This window comes from Heptranchias perlo, chromosome 2, assembly GCF_035084215.1.
Source record: "Heptranchias perlo isolate sHepPer1 chromosome 2, sHepPer1.hap1, whole genome shotgun sequence".
Classification (NCBI taxonomy): Eukaryota; Metazoa; Chordata; class Chondrichthyes; order Hexanchiformes; family Hexanchidae; genus Heptranchias; species Heptranchias perlo.
Window position 1 is genome coordinate 20,495,689 of NC_090326.1, and position 19,698 is coordinate 20,515,386.

The 19,698-nt window shown below is 41.4% G+C and overlaps 1 protein-coding gene across 4 annotated transcripts in view; it reads right to left on the bottom strand.

Moving 5' to 3' along the window:
• Positions 1-19,698, bottom strand: part of pik3r4 (phosphoinositide-3-kinase, regulatory subunit 4) — a 92,617-nt gene that overhangs the window by 40,442 nt on the left and 32,477 nt on the right. For all 4 annotated transcript variants that reach the window (XM_068000968.1, XM_068000975.1, XM_068000993.1 and 1 more), the window contains exons 7-10: positions 18,455-18,600; positions 16,381-16,584; positions 14,237-14,438; positions 11,546-11,739 (exon numbers count right to left, since the gene is read on the bottom strand). In XM_068000968.1, the coding sequence (XP_067857069.1) occupies positions 11,546-11,739; positions 14,237-14,438; positions 16,381-16,584; positions 18,455-18,600 (746 nt within the window). The remainder of the gene's footprint in view (positions 1-11,545; positions 11,740-14,236; positions 14,439-16,380; positions 16,585-18,454; positions 18,601-19,698) is intronic.

A 19,698-nucleotide genomic window follows, 5' to 3' on the forward strand; every position in this document is an offset into this window, starting at 1 on the left:
CATATGAGGTAAACAACGTTGGCTGAGTCGCAGGAGTATGAACCATGTACCTGGTGGGTGGTGTCCTCTCGTGTGATGGTGGTATCCGTGTCGATGATCTGGCATGTCTTGCAGAGGTTGCCGTGGCAGGGTTGCGTGGTGTCGTGGACGCTGTTCTCCTGAAAGCTGGGTAATTTGCTGCGAACGATGGTCTGTTTGAGGTTGGGTGGCTGTTTGAAGGCGAGTTGTGGAGGCGTGGGGATGGCCTTAGCGAGGTGTTCGTCGTCATCGATGACATGTTGAAGGCTGCGGAGAACAGTTCTCCGCAGCCTTCAACATGTCATCGATGACTACGAACACCTCGCTAAGGCCATCCCCACGCCTCCACAACTCGCCTTCAAACAGCCACCCAACCTCAAACAGACCATCGTTCGCAGCAAATTACCCAGCTTTCAGGGGAACAGCGTCCACGACACCACGCAACCCTGCCACGGCAACCTCTGCAAGACATGCCAGATCATCGACACGGATACCACCATCACACGAGAGGACACCACCCACCAGGTACATGGTTCATACTCCTGTGACTCGGCCAACGTTGTCCACCTCATACGTTGCAGGAAAGGATGCCCCGGAGCATGGTACATTGGCGAGACCATGCAGACACTGCGACAACGGGTGAACGGACAACGCGCAACAATCGCCAGACAGGAGGGCTCCCTCCCAGTCGGGGAACACTTTAGCAGTCAAGGACATTCAGCCACCGATCTTCGGGTAAGCGTTCTCCAAGGCGGCCTTCGAGACACACGACAACGCAAAATAGTCGAGCAGAAATTGATAGCCAAGTTCCGCACCCATGAGGACGGCCTGAACCGGGATCTTAGGTTCATGTCACGCTACACGTAACCCCACCAGCAAGGGGGAAAAAAAAGTAATCTGTTTTTAATATTCTCTCTCTCTCTGTCTGTATAATTTGACAATGTGTATTCAGCATACTGGGACCTACTGTTTTCCGTGGCTAACCTGTCTGAACACCAACGACACCTTTTGATTGGTGTGATGGTGTCCCAGCCTAATACAAGATATGCGATTTGAGAACCTCTTATTCATTCACTCACCTGACGAAGGGGATAATCTCCGAAAGCTTGTGATTTTAAAATAAAATTGTTGGACTATAACCTGGTGTTGTAAGATTCCTTACATTTTACCATTTATTGTATACTCCCTTGCCTTGTTTGCCCTACCCAAATGCATTACCTCACACTTCTCCGGATTGAATTCCATCTGCCACTTCTCCGCCCACCTGACCAGTCCATTGATATCTTCCTGCAGTCTACAGCTTTCCTCCTCACTATCAACCACATGGCCAACGTTTGTATCATCTGCAAACTTCTTAATCATGCCCCTTACATTTAAGTCTAAATCATTGATACATACTACAAAAAGCAGCGGACCTAGTACTGAGCCCTGTGGAACCCCACTGGAAACAGCCTTCCAGTCACAAAAACATCCATCGCACTTAAATCCTCAGTGAATCTACACCACACCTTCCCACCGCTTCAATCACCAGTGACTCTACACCACACCTTCCCACCGCTTCAATCCCCAGTGACTCTACTCCACACCTTCAATCCCCAGTGACTCTACACCACACCTTCCCACTGCTTCAATCCCCAGTGACTCTACACCACACCTTCCCACCGCTTCAATCCCCAGTGACTCTACTCCACACCTTCAATCCCCAGTGACTCTACACCACACCTTCCCACTGCTTCAATCCCCAGTGACTCTACTCCACACCTTCCCACCGCTTCAATCCCCAGTGACTCTACTCCACACCTTCAATCCCCAGTGACTCTACACCACACCTTCCCACTGCTTCAATCCCCAGTGACTCTACACCACACCTTCCCACTGCTTCAATCCCCAGTGACTCTACTCCACACCTTCAATCCCCAGTGACTCTACACCACACCTTCCCACTGCTTCAATCCCCAGTGACTCTACTCCACACCTTCCCACTGCTTCAATCCCCAGTGAATTTACACCACACCTTCCCACTGTTCTCATCCCCAATGAATCTACACACCTTCCCACTGCTTCAATCCCCAGAGAATCTACACCACACCTTTCCACCGCTTCATTCCCCAGAGAATCTACACCACACCGTCCCACTGCTTCAATCCCCAGAGAATCTATACCACACCTTCCCACTACTTCAATCCCCAGAGAATCTATACCACATCTTCCCACTGCTTCAATCCCCAGAGAATCTATACCACATCTTCCCACTGCTTCAATCCCCAGAGAATCTATACCACATCTTCCCACTGCTTCAATCCCCAGAGAATCTATACATCTTCCCACTGCTTCAATCCCCAGAGAATCTATACCACACTGTCCCACTGTTCTCATCCCCAATGAATCTATCCCACACCTTCCCACTGCTTCAATCCCCAGTGAATTTACACCACACCTTCCCACTGCTCTCATCCCCAATGAATCTACACACCTTCCCACTGCTTCAATCCCCAGAGAATCTACACCACACCTTTCCACCGCTTCATTCCCCAGAGAATCTGCACCACACCGTCCCACTGCTTCAATCCCCAGAGAATCTATACCACACCTTCCCACTGCTTCAATCCCCAGAGAATCTATACCACATCTTCCCACTGCTTCAATCCCCAGAGAATCTATACCACATCTTCCCACTGCTTCAATCCCCAGAGAATCTATACCACACTGTCCCACTGTTCTCATCCCCAATGAATCTATCCCACACCTTCCTACTGCTTCAATCCCCAATGAATCTATACCACACCTTCCTACTGCTTCAATCCCCAATGAATCTACACCACACTGTCCCACTGCTTCAATCCCCAATGAATCTACACCACACTGTCCCACTGCTTCAATCCCCAGTGAATCTATACCACACTGTCCCACTGCTCTCATCCCCAATGAATCTATACCACACCTTCCTACTGCTTCAATCTCCAATGAATCTACACCACACTGTCCCACTGCTTCAATCCCCAATGAATCTACACCACACTGTCCCACTGCTTCAATCCCCAGTGAATCTATACCACACTGTCCCACTGCTCTCATCCCCAATGAATCTATACCACACCTTCCTACTGCTTCAATCTCCAATGAATCTATACCACACTGTCCCACTGCTCTCATCCCCAATGAATCTATACCACACTGTCCCACTGCTCTCATCCCCAATGAATCTATACCACACCTTCCTACTGCTTCAATCCCCAATGAATCTACACCACACTGTCCCACTGCTTCAATCCCCAATGAATCGACACCACACCTTCCCACTGCTTCAATCCCCAGTGAATCTACACCACACTGTCCCACTGCTTCAATCCCCAGTGAATCTACACCACACTGTCCCACTGCTTCAATCCCCAATGAATCTATCCCACACCTTCCCACTGCTTCAATCCCCAATGAAACATAGAAACATCGAAAATAGGAGCAAGAGTAGGCCATTCGGCCCTTCGGGCCTGCTCCGCCATTCAAAATGATCATGGCTGATCGAATAACTCAGTATCCTGTTCCCGCTTTTTCCCCATATGCCTTGATCCCTTTAGCATTAAGAAATATATCTATCTCCTTCTTGAATACATCTAATGACTTGGCCTCCACTGCCTTTTGTGGTAGAGAATTCCACAGGTTCACCATCCTCTGAGTGAAGAAATTTCTCCTCATCTCGGTTCTAAATGGCATACCCCATATCCTAAAACTATGACCCCTGGTTCTGGATTCCCCAGCCATCATAAACATCCTCCCTGCCTCTAGTCTGTCTAGTCCTGTTAGAAATGTATATGTTTCGATGCGATCACCTCTCATTCTTCTAAACTCTAGTGAATATAGGCCTAGTCGACCCAATCTCTCCTCATACGTCAGTCCTGCCATCCCAGGAATCAGTCTGGTAAACCTTCGTTGCACTCCCTCCATGGCAAGGGCAACCTTCCTCAGATAAGACATCCCTGCTCCTGTACTCAAATCCTCTTGTAATGCAGGCCAACATACCATTAGCCTTCCTAACTGCTTGCTGCACCTGACTGCTCGCTTTCAGCGACTGGTGCACAAGGACACCCAGGTCTCGTTGCACCTCCCCTTTTCCCAATCTATCACCATTCAGATAATAATCTGCCTTTCTGTTTTTACAACCAAAGTGGATAACCTCACATTTATCCACGTTATACTGCATCTGCCATGTTCTTGCCCACTCACCCAACTTGTCTAAACCACATTGGAGCCTCTTTGCATCCTCCTCACAGATCACATTCCACCCCAGCTTTGTGTCGTTGGCAAACTTGGAAATGTTACATTTAGTTCCCTCATCCAAATCATTGATATATATTGTGAATAGCTGGGGCCCAAGCACTGATCCCTGCGGTACCCCACTAGTCACTGCCTGCCACCCAGAAAAAGACCCGTTTATTCCTACTCTCTGTTTCCTGTCTATCAACAATTCTCAATCCATGCCAGTATATTCTCCCCAATCCCATGTGCTTTAATTTTGCACACTAACCTCTTGTGTGGGACCTTATCAAAAGCCTTCTGAAAATCCAAATCCACTGGTTCTCCTCTATCTATTCTACTAGTTACATCCTCAAAAAACTCCAGTAGATTTGTTAAGCATGATTTCCCTTTCATAAACCCGTGCTGACTTTGTCCAATCCCGTTAATGCCTTCCAAGTGTTCTGTTATTACATCTTTTATAATAGACTCTAGCATTTTCCCCACGACTGATGTTAGGCTAACTGGTCTGTAATTCCCTGTTTTTCCTCTCCCTCCTTTTTTAAATATTGGGATTGCATTTGCCACCCTCCAATCTGTAGGAACTGTTCCAGAGTCTATAGAATTTTGGAAGATGATCACCAATGCATCCACTATTTCCAGGGCCACTTCCTTTAGTACTCTGGGATGTAGATTATCAGGCCCTGGGGATTTGTCAGCCTTTAGCCCCATTAATTTCCCTAACACTATTTTTTTTATTAATACTGGTTTCCTTCAGTTCCTCCCTCTCACTAGACCCTTGGTTCCCTAACATGTCTGGCAGGTTATTTGTGTCCTCCTTTGTGAAGACAGAGCCAAAGTATGTGTTTAATTGTTCTGCCATTTCTTTGTTCCCCATTATAATTTCCCCCATTTCTGACTGTAAGGGACCTACATTCATCTTCACTAATCTTTTTCTCTTGACATATTTGTAGAAGCTTTTACAGTCAGTTTTTATGTTCCCTGCTAGTTTACTCCCACGAATCTACTCCACACCTTCCCTCAGCTCTCATTCCCATTAGAACATAAGATATAGGAGCACGAGTAGGCCATAAGGCTCCTTGAGCCTGCTCCGCCATTCAATCAGATCGTGGCTGATTTTCAACTTCAACTCCTTTCCTGCCCGATCCCCATATCCCTTGATTCCCCTCGAGTCCAAAAATCTATCGATTTCAGCCTTAAATATACTCAACAATTCAGCATCCACAGCCCTCTGCGGTAAAGAATTCCAAAGATTCACAAACCTCTGAGTGAGGAAATTCCTCCTCATCTCAGTCTTAATTGGCTGACCCCTTATCCTGTGACTATGCTCTCTAGTTCTAGACTCTCCAGCCAGTGGAAACAATCTCTCAGCATCTACCCTGTCAAGCCCACTCAGAATCTTACAAGTTTCAATGAGATCACCTCTCATTCTTCTAAACTCCAAAGAGTATAGGCCCATTCTACTCAACCTCTCCTCATAAGACAACTCTCATTCCAGGAATTAATCTTGTGAACCTTCGTTGCACCGCCTCTAAGGCAAGTATATCCTTCCTTAAATAAGGAGACCAAAACTGTACGCAGTACTCCAGGTGAGGTCTCACCAAAGTCCTGTACAATTGCAGCAAGACTTCCTTATTCTTGTACTCCAAGCCCCTTGCAATAAAGGCCAACGTGCCATTTGCTTTCCTAATTGCCTGCTGTATCTGCTTGCTAACTTTTTGTGTTTCTTGTACGAGAACACCCAAGTCTCTCTGGACACAAGCATTTCATAGTTTCTCACCATTTAAAAAATATTCTGTTTTTCTATTCTTCCTACCAAAGTGAATAACCTCACATTTCCCCACATTATACTCCATCTGCCACCTTCTTGCCCACACACTTAACCTGTCTATATCCCTTTGCAGACTCTTTGTGTCCTCTTCACTGCTTACTTTCCCACCTAGCTTTGTATCATCAGCAAACTTGGATACATTACACTCGGTCTCTTCATCCAAGTCATTAATATGGATTGTAAATAGCCAAGGTCCAAGCACCGATCCTTCCAGTACCCAATTAGTTACAGCCTGCCAACCTGAAAATGACCCGTTTATCCATACTCTGTTTTCTGTCCATTAACCAATCCTCTATCCATGCTAATACGTTACCCCCAACCCCATGAGTTCTTATCTCACGTAACAACCTTTTACGTGGCACCTTATCAAAAATCCAAATATACTACATCCACTGGTTCTCCTTTATCTATGCTGCTAGTTACATCCTCAAAACACTATTAAATTTGTCAAACACGATTTCCCTTTCATAAAACCATGTTGACTCTGCCTAATCATATTATGATGTTCAAAGTGTCCTGTTACCACTTCCTTAATAATAGGTACCAGCATTTTCCCAACAACTGATGACAGGCTAACTGGCCTGTAGTTCCCTGTTTTCTCTCTCCCTCCTTTCTTGAATAGCGGGGTTACATTTGCTACCTTACAATCCACTGGGACCGTTCTAGAATCTAGGGAATTTTGGAAGAATAAAACCAATGGATCCACTATCTCTGCAGCCACCTCTTTTAGAACCCTAAGATGTAGGCCATCAGGTCCAGGGGATTTATTGGCTTTTAGTCCCATTAGTTTCTCAGTACTTTTTCTCTACTGATAATAATTACTTAAGTTCCTCACTCTCATTAGTCCCTTGGTTCCCCACTATTTCTGGTATGCCTTTTGTGTCTTCTACTGTGAAAACAGATACAAAATATTTGTTTAACGCATCTGCCATTCCCTGATTCCCCATTAAAATTTCTCTTGTGTCAGCCTCTAGGGGACCAATGTTTACTTTTGCTACTCTCTTCCTTTTTACATACTTGTAGAAGCTCTTGCAATGCGTTTTTATATTTCTTGCTAGTTTACTTTCATATTCTATTTTCTCCCTTTTTATCGGGCTGGAAAGTGGAGTTGAGGTCGAAGATCAGCCAGGACCTTTTGAACGGCGAAGCAGGCTCAAGGGGCCTTATGGCCGACTCCTGCTTCTATTTCTTAGAACCATAGAAAGGTTACAGCATGGAAGGAGGCAATTCGGCCCATTGAGTCCACACCGGTTCTATGCAAGAGCAGTCCAGCCAGTCCTACTCCCCCGCCCTATCCCCGTACCCCTGCAATTTTTTTTCTTTCAAGTACTTATCCAGTTCCCTTTTCAAGGCCATGATTGAATCTGCCTCCACCACCCCCTCAGGCAGTTCATTCCAGATCCTAACCACTCGCTGTGTAAAAAAGTTTTTCTTCATGTCACCTTTGGTTCTTTTGCCAATTACCTTAAATCTATGCCCTCTGGTTCTTGACCCTTCCGCCAATGGAAACAAACAGTTTATCTCTATCTACTCTGTCTACACCCTTCATGATTTTGAGTACCTCTATCAAATCTCCTCGGAACCTTCTCTGTTCCAAGGAGAATAACCCCAGCCTCTCCAGTCTATCCAAGTAACAAAATCCCTCATCCCTGGAATCATTCTAGTAAATCTCTTCTGCACCCTCTCTAAGGCCTTCACATCTTTCCTAAAGTCCAGTGCCCAGAACTGGACACAATGCTCCAGTTGTCACCAAACCAGTGTTTTATAAAGTTTCATCATGACTTCCATATTTTTGTACTCTATGCCTCTATTTATAAAGTCCAGGATCCCGTATGCTTTTTTAACTGCTTTCTCAACCTGCCCTGCCACCTTCAACGATTTGTGCACATATACCCCCAGATCTCTCTGTTCCTGTATCCCTTTTAGAGTTGTGCCCTCTAGTTTATATTGCCTCTCCTCGTTCTTACTGCCAAAATTTATCACTTTGCATTTTTCTGCGTTAAATTTCATCTGCCACGTGTGCGCCCGTGCCACAATCTGTCTATATCCTCTTGAAGTCTATCACTATCCTCCTCACTGTTTACTACCCTTCCAAGTTTTGTGTCATCTGCAAATTTGGAAATTGTGCCCTGTACACCCAAGTCTAAGTCAGTCATTAATATATATCGAGAAAAGCAGTGATCCCAGTACCAACCCCTGGGGAACACCACTGTACACCTCCCTCCAGTCCAAAATACAACCATTCACCACTACTCTCTGTTTCCTGTCCCTTAGCCAATTCTGTATCCATGTTGCTACTGCCCCCTTTATTCCATAGGCTGCAATCTTGATGATAAGCCTACCATGTGGCACTTTATCAAACACCTTTTGAAAGTCCACATACACATCAACTGCATTGCCCTCATCTACACTTTCTGTTACCTCATCAAAAAAAAACTCTATCAGGTTAGTTGAACACGATTTGCCTTTAACAAATCCGTGCTGGCTTTCCCTAATCAATCCACGCTCGTCCAAGTGACTTAATTCTGTCCCGCATTATCGTTTCTAAAAGTTTCCCCACCACTGAGGTTAAACTGACTGGCCCATAGTTGCTGGGTTTATCCTTACACCCTTTTTTGAACAAGGGTGTAACATTTGCTTATGTTCTTATGAAACGTAGTACTTAAGTTGAAGCCTGTCCAGATCACTATACAGCTTCAGCATAATTATGTTCTACTGATTTGGCAATATGGGTCAACATTCTGTTGAGCTCTTGAATTCCCTCTCTAAACCTCTCTATCTCTACCTCTCTCTCCTCCTTTAAGACGCACCTTAACACTTGTTTGATAACACTCCTGTGAAGCCTTGAGATGTTGTACTACGTTAAAGGTGCCCTATAATTGCAAGTTATTGATTGCTGCTCCACAGTACAACTTTTGTCTTTTTGGTAGTGCCACATTTTTAAAAATTATTGCTTGGCTTGGGTTTTGCAACAGCTGTCAGGACTATTTCCTGACCACAGTAAAAGACAATGAACTTAACTAGAAATGTCTAGCTGAAGAACATGAGTCCAACTGTTATTAACAAGAAAATCTTTTAAAAATTGGATTATGAGATCATAAATTCAAAAAATTTAATTTTTTTTTAAAAAGTCAATATAATTATGAATTTAGATTACTGTACTTGAAAATCGAATAATAATTTTTCTATAAGAGCTTTACGATGCTAGAAATAGGCAAAAGCAGTTTTGACTGCAGCCCTCTACAGAAACTGCCAGCGTGAGCATGTTCTCCTATTGAGAAGGTGAGGGTCATTAAGAACACTACCTTTTTTCCTATTGTCATAATTAGCTGACAGTATGGATTACATATGTGTAAAATGTTATAACATTTCACAGAAAACAGTTGGTGAGTGAAAAAGCCTTTCCTGTGGTCAGGGAGTTGTCTATTTTCTGTAGTGAAGCAGCTGCTACATAACCCGTGCCAAGCAATAACTTCCAAAATGACAAACTGAAATCTTTGTTATTTTACTAAGCAGATGTTGTTAGTACATCTTTATGAAGCTATTTTATCTTTTTTGCAAGGCTGAGAATTGGTTGAGCTGATTCTGTCCATCACTGTCAGATGGCACCGTTGTAATACTTTCATGGGTTCAAGCCCCACTCCAGAGAGTCAAACACAAAATCTAGGCTGACACTTTAGTGCAACACTGAGGGAGTGCTGCATTGATGCAGGGGCTATCTTTCTGACAAGATGTTAAAAAGGCCTGATCTGCCAGTTTAGACGGATGCAAAAGATCCAATGGCACTATTCAAAGAATAGCAGTGTAGTTCTGGTGTCCTAGCCAACATTTATCCCTCAACCAACAACACTAAAACAGATTAACTGGCCATTTGTCTCATTGCTATTTGTGGGACCTTGTTGTACGCAACCATAGATTGTACTTGCAGCTAAGTCAGAAAGAGGAAAATACTGTAAGATTGTAGTCCTTAAATGGCTACTGAGAAAACTTAGAGATGCGGCTACATGGGAGAAAGAGAGATTGCTGCTAAAAAAGGAAAGTCAATCCACTGCTGCAGAGCAACACAGCATCCGACCTCTGTTTGATGGCTAGTGGTGGACATGCTGTTGTGGCAAGGTGGATGTTTGGCATTCCAGGGGACACTTCCCATAAGATGGTAGTATATCATGCCTGAAAGTTAGATTGAACAGTATAGCAGCTGCAGAGCCAGTAGGAGAAGACAGCATACTTAAAGGAATATGGTAAGACTAGCCAACAATATTACGTACCAGGTAGATGGCCTAAGATTGTACGCCACAAAGTGTTGCCTGTCAACTTGTTCCACAGTTACTCATGGTGCATGCCAAGTCTTACACAACCTTACAATTCTTCCATTGCATCTCATGTGTATTTTTAGAAGGACTTTTTTTTAAGAAGTTTAAGCTGCAGCTTACAAATGAAAATCTTGCTCCATTCATATCTTCCAACAGCTTCGCACAATTATTGTAACACAACCTAGCTGCATGACACCCAGGACGGGCTATTGATCGAGTACATCTGTTACTCTGTATGTGTCTCTTCAACCGTCCTACTCCTACACATTGAGCAAGCATGCAATGCTCTTTTTATTCAGCAGGAAAGGAGTTGAAAGTGTTCTGCTGAAGACCTATAAATGTCAGCCTTCTGGTGACTTAGCAGCAATAATTAACTTTCTCAGGATATTTAAAATCAAGCTTACCACAATGAGTAAATAAGATTTGTCCCTCCTAAATTAACATATATTGATGGTAAATTCAAAAATGTTGCAAAGTCGCTAATAAAAACAGTATTAAAAAGGTGCAACGGAACCAAAGACCCTAACAAAGCCTGTTCCCCTTTCAGAGCTCCAGCACACATGGAGCTTCCCTTTTACCCACAGTTTTTCAAGGCAAAAAGTGCAAAAGCTGGGAAACTGCACAAGATATTCATTTAAAATGTTTCTGCATGAATTCTAAGGCTTTAATAAGGTTATGACAAGAAAGGTACACAAGCACTCTAGTGTACGAAATGCAACCAGACAGAAAATGGTGGGCAGAAGGAACTGGGTGAAAAACATGAAAGCCTGCTTGCCTAATTTTCCAACCCCCTGCACAATTAGTGCAGTTAACCTGAAACCTAGTGTAAAGGCAGCAAGAGTAAATTAATGCAATCTGCACAGGTCCTACAGAGATGTAAATGACTGGGTGAGTCAGATGGATTGAATCGCCTTTTCTAAGGTAGGCAGTGTGAGAAACAGAAAAATGTCATGTTAACGTAGTATGGGTCATTTTTATGGACATTGGGGAGGAAACCACGCAATGCCTGACCCGAGAATACCTGGTGCGATCATTAAATGGAAACTGTGAAGCATTCGCTCAATGCCCTGGGAAGCACCAATAGCAAAAAAATAAGAAAAATTAATTTAGGCATAGTGAAGTTTCTATTAACCTGTTGCAAAGCTGGGTTGGCGGTGATCATCATCCCTGGTGAAGATTCTGAACGGAGATTTTTCCCAGGGGCACTTTCCTGGTCCCCAGGGGCTGCAAGGACTTTAGGCTGGACAATATTTGAAGGCTCAAGAGAGCCAAACATGCTCTTCCATTCTTCATTTAAATTTGAGTCTTGTTTCACATGTCTTCTGGCTGAAAATGAATATCAAAAGACACAATTGAGTTCAGTTATGTAATTATCTTCCGAAATTCAATCAACTATTTATAAGTGCCAACAGCTTACCAGGACTTTATCTAGGATTTTTGATTTGCTTCTTCTACTCAGTGTAATAACAATTTGATGTATTCCAATTGAGAAAGGAACTTTTGATTGTAAAAAGTCTGCAAGACTTAACTTGGACTGAACTTGAACCAGATTATTTTACAAGGAGGCCAATCTACTTCTGTCAAATATACATTCTGGTATCAATTACCATGTTTCACAATAAAAAAAAAATCAAAAAGCAGTCTAATTAGTGAGGACCAGCCATTGTAAAAACTAAAGTCCAAAAAGAAAAAAATCATTAAAAAAAGTAATTCTCTGAAGTTTATTAGGATTACTTCTTCTGAAAGACAGAGGACTTGTTTGAAAATATCAATATATTTGCTCTTTAATATTTAACTGTACTTTTCTAAAATTCAATGCATATAATAATTAGTAATGTTGGGAGTTCATCCTATATCCAGGTATATGGTGGTCCTAATTGTTTTGAGACACCAAACCAGTCCAGAAACCCAAAAGTAATGAAGTCAAATTCCAAAAGATGAACTTAGTTGAATGCTGAGCCACAATTATTCAGCATATAATTACAAAAACATCTACTTCAGAGTTACATAACTACCTTGCATAGCAGTTTTTCTTTTATGCACAATGTATTCAAAAACTGGACAAAAACAATGGTATATTGATGTTGCAATTTCAAAGCATCCTTACTGGCTTTAAGCAAGGAATAAGTTGTGTCAATGACTCTTCCAGTGATGCAGTGCAATGATGCACAAGTAATGCAGTCTTATGAACTATGCTCTCTCCTGCATGAGTGTCTCCTGCATGAGTGTCTAAGTATTGCAAAATCACCTGGAAGGGCACTTATTGCAGAACCCCCCCACCCCCCATAGATCTAAGATAATCATTGGGTATTAACATTTAAATGTTTTAAAAAGGTACAAACAGAGGATGAAAATGTAAGAAAGGATTGGGAGTGGCATTTTATACCAGCATCACTTTTAGAAAACCACTACTATCCACAAAGTGCAAACCCAGCACAATCTTTACTGCCAACCAACATACACATTTTCAGCAGATACAATGTGAAGTATATTTCCAGGCCTCACTCCTCACTTTATCTTTCCATCATCAAGACACTGGGAGAGACTTGATGACCGCCTTAACTGTTTCTTTACACTATGACAAGAGAAAAGAAAAGAAACCAAGGAATTGTCTGCATTATCATGCACCATAAAGAACTGGGCCTGCATCAGTACGATTGCCAATACAAAAAAGTTTAAGTCTTTACATACCCTACTTTTTTTCCCTCTAATTCTGCACGAAATGTCCTAGGCCCAACCATTTTCAGCTGCTTTATCAATGACCTGCCCTCCATCATATGGTCAGAAACGGGGATGTTCGCTGATTGCACAGTGCTCAGTTCCATTCGCAACCCCTCAGATAATGTAGCAGTCCATGCCCACATGCAGCAAGACCTGGACAATATCCAGGCTTGGGCTGATAAGTGGCAAGTAACATTTGTGCCAGACAAGTGCCAGGCAATGACCATCTCCAACAAGAGAGTGTCTAACCATCTCCCCTTGACATTCAATGGCATTACCATCGCTGAATCCCCCACCATCAACATCCTGGGGGGTCACCATTGACCAGAAACTTAACTGGACCAGCCATATAAATACTGTGGCTACAAGAGCAGGTCAGAGGCTGGGTATTCTTTGGCAAGTGACTCACCTCCTGACTCCCCAAAGCCTTTCCACCATTTACAAGGCACAAGTCAGGAGTGTGATGGAATACTCTCCACTTGCCTGGACGAGTGCTGCTCCAACAACACTCAAGAAGCTCGACACCATCCAGGACAAAGCAGCCCCCTTGATTGGCACCCCATCCACCACCCTAAACATTCACTCCCTTCACCACCGGCGCACTGTGGCTGCAGTGTTTACCATCCACAGGATGCACTGTGGCAACTCGCCAAGGCTTCTTCGACAGCACCTCCAAAACCCGCGACCTCTACCACCTAGAAGGACAAGAGCAGCAGGCACATGGGAACAACATCACCTGCACGCTCCCCTCCAAGTCACACACCAACCCGACTTAGAAATATATCACCATTCCTTCATCGTCGCTGGGTCAAAATCCTGGAACTCCCTTCCTAACAGCACTGTGGGAGAACCGTCACCACACGGACTGTAGCGGTTCAAGAAGGCGGCTCACCACCACCTTCTCAAGGGAAATTAGGGATGGGCAATAAATGCAGGCCTTGCCAGCGACGCCCACATCCCATGAATGAAAAAAAAAGGTGCACTATTTCCAATTCCCTGGCAGCAGGACATACTTCTATTTCATACATTCCATATTTTCATAATCCTAATGCTCCTAATTATAATCAAACAAGAGTGGGGGGGGAAAGAAAAAGAGGACTACCTCGTTTATCATCATTTTCTTGTTTTGTCTTGACAAGATCAATGTGTCTTCCAGGGATTCCGAGAGCAGACAGGTCAATCACACCACTCTGACTGCTGTCATTCATGTGGCTTTGGTCCACCACGTTGGCTTTGGCCTTGTTTGACTTTAGCATGAAATCCTTCAGAGCTAAAAGCTTGTCTTCATCTGCTTCAGTCATCCCCTTCATTAAGACAATGAGCCACATGATAAATCACTTTACAGAAACAGCTGGAAGGTGAGAGATAGTCGTCAGGTGAAGCAGGGTTTGGGGAGGTAAATTGGACCAGGGAAAGAGGATATAATTTAGTCTCCACTTTAAAGTCATACATTCCATCCTTATTTTATGTAATACCTTGATTTTATATTGTATGTTAATTAACAAAACTTAGAGCAATTTGGGAAGCAGAGTTGGTTGGAGTTTCTCTGTAGTATAGGCTAAGGAACTGATGCACTACAGTGCCACCATTGTTGGGAGGGTGTAATTACAGTCTGACACATGTACACAGACAGTTTCCATTTTTAATGTGGACACAGGGGCTTATAATGGGAAAAGTTGACAGGAAAATGCATGCAGTTGAACAATTTTTATTATGGATATAGCTAATAATGTTCTAACCGTTAGTTGCTGCAAAAGTTAATCAGAACTACAGTACAATATTAAAAATTTGCTAACCTATTATTGTTTTCTGTGGGTCAAGAACAGTAATAAATCCATTCAATTAGAAAAGAAAGTTACATATGGTAACATAACAATGTTTGGGGCATGAGAAGATCATTGACTCATCTATCCTACCCTTCTAAAACATGCCATTAGCTTCCTTACGGTGATTCTGGAACTAATAGCTCTATATTCCCTTTCCTTTATAGGACTTTATCCAGTTCATACTTTTCTGTTCCACACAGAGAGTTAATTTTAACTGGTTAACTGTCTGGTGAGAAGTTGTTCAGAATTTTAGATTGGTAAACTATAGTAAAAGCTGCACTCCTGGATGAGGAAACTGACAGTTTTTAATAGTTCTGTTTGCTTGGATATTCATTAACTATACTACACAAAATAAGTGCTAGCCAAATAGCCCTAAAAAAGCATAGGTAAGTCAATCAAGCCAATCTCTTTTACATAATGAATATATAAAAAATGGCTAGATGACTGAAGAATGCATTACATTCATATGTTTGGATTTCAATTACTTCTCTCTAGATCTGTTTAAAATCTTATTCTAATTTTTGACTGAAAGAGGTGAATTAACTTATCAATTTGACATTATAAAGTATCCTACCTTTATATCTAGATTGTGTAAAAATTGTAAAGAGCAATTTTTTGGGAGGGGGAAGCTTATGTTGGTCTTAATGATTCTCAAGATATCTGCAACATGAGCAACACCTTATTTAATCTTCATAGAGTGTTTACATTCATACATAAAAAGCCCATAATGTAGCACAGGTCTGCACCAGACATCAAGTTACATCAAAGTTACAGCACAGAAACAGGCCATTCGGCCCAATTGGTCCGTGCCAGCATTTATGCTCCTCACAAGCTTCCTCCCTCCCTACTTCATCTAACCCTGTCATGATACCCTTCTATTCCTTTCTCCCTCATGTGCTTATCTAGCTTCCCCTTAAATACAGCTATGTTATTTGCCTTAACTACTTCCTGTGGTAGTGCATTCCACATTCTTACCACTCTTTGGGTAAAGAAGTTTCTCCTGAATTCCCTATTGGATTTATTAGTAACTATTTTATATTTATGACCTCTAGTTTTGGACCCCCACACAAGTCGAAACATTTTGACATACTTCGTTACAGATGCAAAACAATCTTTAGAAACAGAAAGAAAGTCCAACATTGACATGGAGACCATAATTCACAAGCACTTCCGATCTACCAAGCTCCCTCGCCAAACAATTAAACTCAGATTAACCCAATGCTGGGTTAGTTAATTAGACCTTACGGTCTTAAAAGCACAGTCCCTTTTTGGCAGCAAAATAATATATTGTGCCTTATATAGTATAACACTCTTGTTCTCAGTACATCACCCCACAGTAAACAATGCAATAGGAGATTCTCTAGAGTTTTTAAAAAGAAAATGTTTTCATTGTTTTTTTCTTTGCACACACACGTATTACCTGAGAAAGCAGTTTCTTTAACAACTGGGCAATGATTGGATCGTCTGGGAATGGGCATTCCAGCAGTAGTCCACTGCGTATTTTCTGGCGCAAGTGCAAGTGCCTGTAGAGGCTCATTATATCCTTTGATCGCAACACATAATCAAATATGGAACGGTTGACAGGCTCTTTCAGGACACTCAGCAACACGATTTCCTTGTCAATCTATAAAAATTCCAAAAACAAGCTGCGTGAAACACAAGTACAACAACTGAACTAAAAATGCATGTTAATATCGGTACTGTAAATTAGACCGGTCACAGTTTCATCTTCAAAAAAAATCAAGTTGAACTGCAACAAAATAACTACGGAGTTAGGCTGGTTAAGTTCCGAAACTGGGTGTCTGTATAAATTGCAAGTACAAACATAAATCCTAATGCTCCCATCTGTATTCTTTTTAATGTATTATATGTTGGGGTAAAGTTTCCGCTTGAAATTGCACTGGTTAGGTAAGATTCAAGATTCTGCTAAAATTCATTTGCATAATCACAAACGTAAAATCTTCCATCAACCAATGCAATCGTAATAGAATATAATAATTTCTTTTTTTCCCCTTTCCATCAAAAAGCATTCCTTGATGTATTTAAGAGTGGTAACCTGGTGCAGTTTTATTAATACAGCTGAAAATGGGTTTATCAGCAAAAATAAGCATTTTTAATAAGTGTCCAGTACTTCACCAGTGAGTAACTTGATTTAAAATCACTGAAAACGACTTTTAAAAACTATACTGAATACATTTAATAGTTTCATTGGTGTACACTAGTCAGTTTTTTAGTAAATTAAATATTTTTTGAGATAAAAATCTTTTAAAACATGCCTACTAGTTCCTGTGTCCCTAAGAAAATGAGCACAATTTGAAGAACCTTCCCGAACGCAAAAATCAGCGGAATCTCACAATTTCTATCTGGGGGCATGGTCTGATCCGGGCGAATTGAATCATTATCCTGCGTAAAAGATTGCGGAAAACACGAATGCAAGTGGTTTTGGGCTTAACTCACTTACGTTTGAAATTCCCTGATCTTTTGCGCTGGTTCGGCCGATTCCACCTGGATTGTGCTGATATTATTGGAGTAAACTAGCGGAAACTCAACCCAGTTATGTTTATGTTACAAACAATAGCTTAAAGTCTTAAAAACATTACATTAATCAGGATTCTAGTTATATCACTTGTACGAATATTACCCAGTTTTACTCCTGATAAACAATTAAAATTATTTCATTTGATAGTGTTTGCAGCAAATTGAAGCACTAAAGCAATTCTGTGGTTAAGCTGTCCTGAAGCATAACAAATTAACTTCATCAGAAGCGAATACACTTTCACTACCCACTGAATTCACTTAAATATAAAAAACAATTCATGTGCCTTTCCACTTAATGGTTGTTGAACCATTCAGGGGAAACAATATAAATGCATGGGATACATGTACTTAAGCATTTCTGTAATTAAGGTTTCGTAATGTGATATATAAAACAGTTGTTTTTAAAATTGTTCACCTATAAAACTATTACAAAAGTGTGGTTTACTGCAGTTCTAGCTACAGAAGCACTCAATCCACAAACAAAGACTATTACAAAATGCTAAATCTACTCACTGAAGCAATTCTATATTTGTGAATGAAGAGTCATGATTTCTAAGTCTCCCAATTTAATATTACTGAAAGCACATCTGGATGAGCGCTTTAGTTCCTATGATCAGGAAAACTTATTTCGAGGATTTTAGAATTTTCACTCTGTGACTAGTCACTAGGAATTCAAGGCAGCCCAAGTAATCTCTCACTGGGGAAAACATGGGCCAGGCCTTTGCTCAGTGCCCGATATATTGTAGTAAGCCCCATTAACCAGGGACATTGGGAACACAACCTAAGGATGTTCTGACTTCAATCTCATTTAGCTAAAATAGTTTGCTAATTAAAAATACCAAATCATATACAAAATTAAATATATAGAAAACAAAAAAAAAAACCTTAGTTTGGCAACAAAACAACCAGTTGCAATCCAGTGAACTATGGAACAAATCAAATTACTTTTACTGTACCTGTATTATTGGTTGGGAGATGAATGGATTGAGATATGGCATCAGTTTACAGTAGACATCAGCAATATTCAGATGTTGTGCTACCACAGTTATGAATCCCACAGCTCCGTAACGTATCCAGAGATTTGGGTGGCACAAAAAAGGTGCTAATATAAAAGGAAAAGGGGCAAAAAAAAATGTAAAACAAAAAGCAAATGTTGATATGATACATTAGCTACATAGAGAAATGCAGCCAGATAGACTCTTTTGCACTTCACACAGATTTGGTTAATTTAAGCAATTCCATCCAATTTAACAATAAGAAATGAACAAGAAACACAGAGATGGATAAATGCCAGAATGTACACCAGATCATTTACCCAAGTACTGCAGAAGTCTATGCTGTGGAGGACATGATCTCATCTTAACATTTACTCCAATTACACTAAACAATACAGAACTAAAAATTCATTACTTCTATCCTCTCCAAAATTTCCCCAAGTCATCTACCTTCCATGGCCAAGATAACAGGTCTACTTTCAGGCTTCTGTTGATGCTACTGAAAAGCTGGTTTCTAAGAAATGCATTAGATTATCCTGGAAACTAATTCCAACATTATTTATGGCAGCAATCAGAAAACTCACTGTGTAGAGAAATCACAAGCACAAACCACTTACTAACTGTGGCAGAAAATGTTGTAGCTCCAACACAATCAATCCACCCAATATCACTAAACATTTTTGCAATAGAAAAATACTGTCCTCATGATCTGCACATCTCGATCTACACCTCTCTGATCCAGGTTTCGTATTACTAAGAAAGTTTGTGAAGTGTCTTTTGTTATTTTTGTATATCCTAGGAGAAGTTAAAAGTTCTGTAATCAACCGAAGTCTACTGTATTGAATATCTACTTTTAATTTTAATAAACTTATTTGTAGTTTATAGGCCAATTTGCACCATCTAATAGTGTGTTTATTTTTCTGCTATCTGAAAATTAGGAGAACATAAGAGAACTCATGTGAATTTCACAAAGCTATTACAATGACAAGGATTTCTGTTCGACCTTTGGGTGATGCTACATTAACAAATATTGTACATATAAAGTCACACTCTAGTTCGTAGGAAGGAAGGCACCAATTATGGAAATGGTCTTTAGTACCATACACAAGAAATATCTTCGAGTAAATCTTCAAAACTTAACAGTGGCAGCATCAAAGTTCAGACAAGGATTTAACCTAATAGTAATTCAAACTTATAAATTTAAA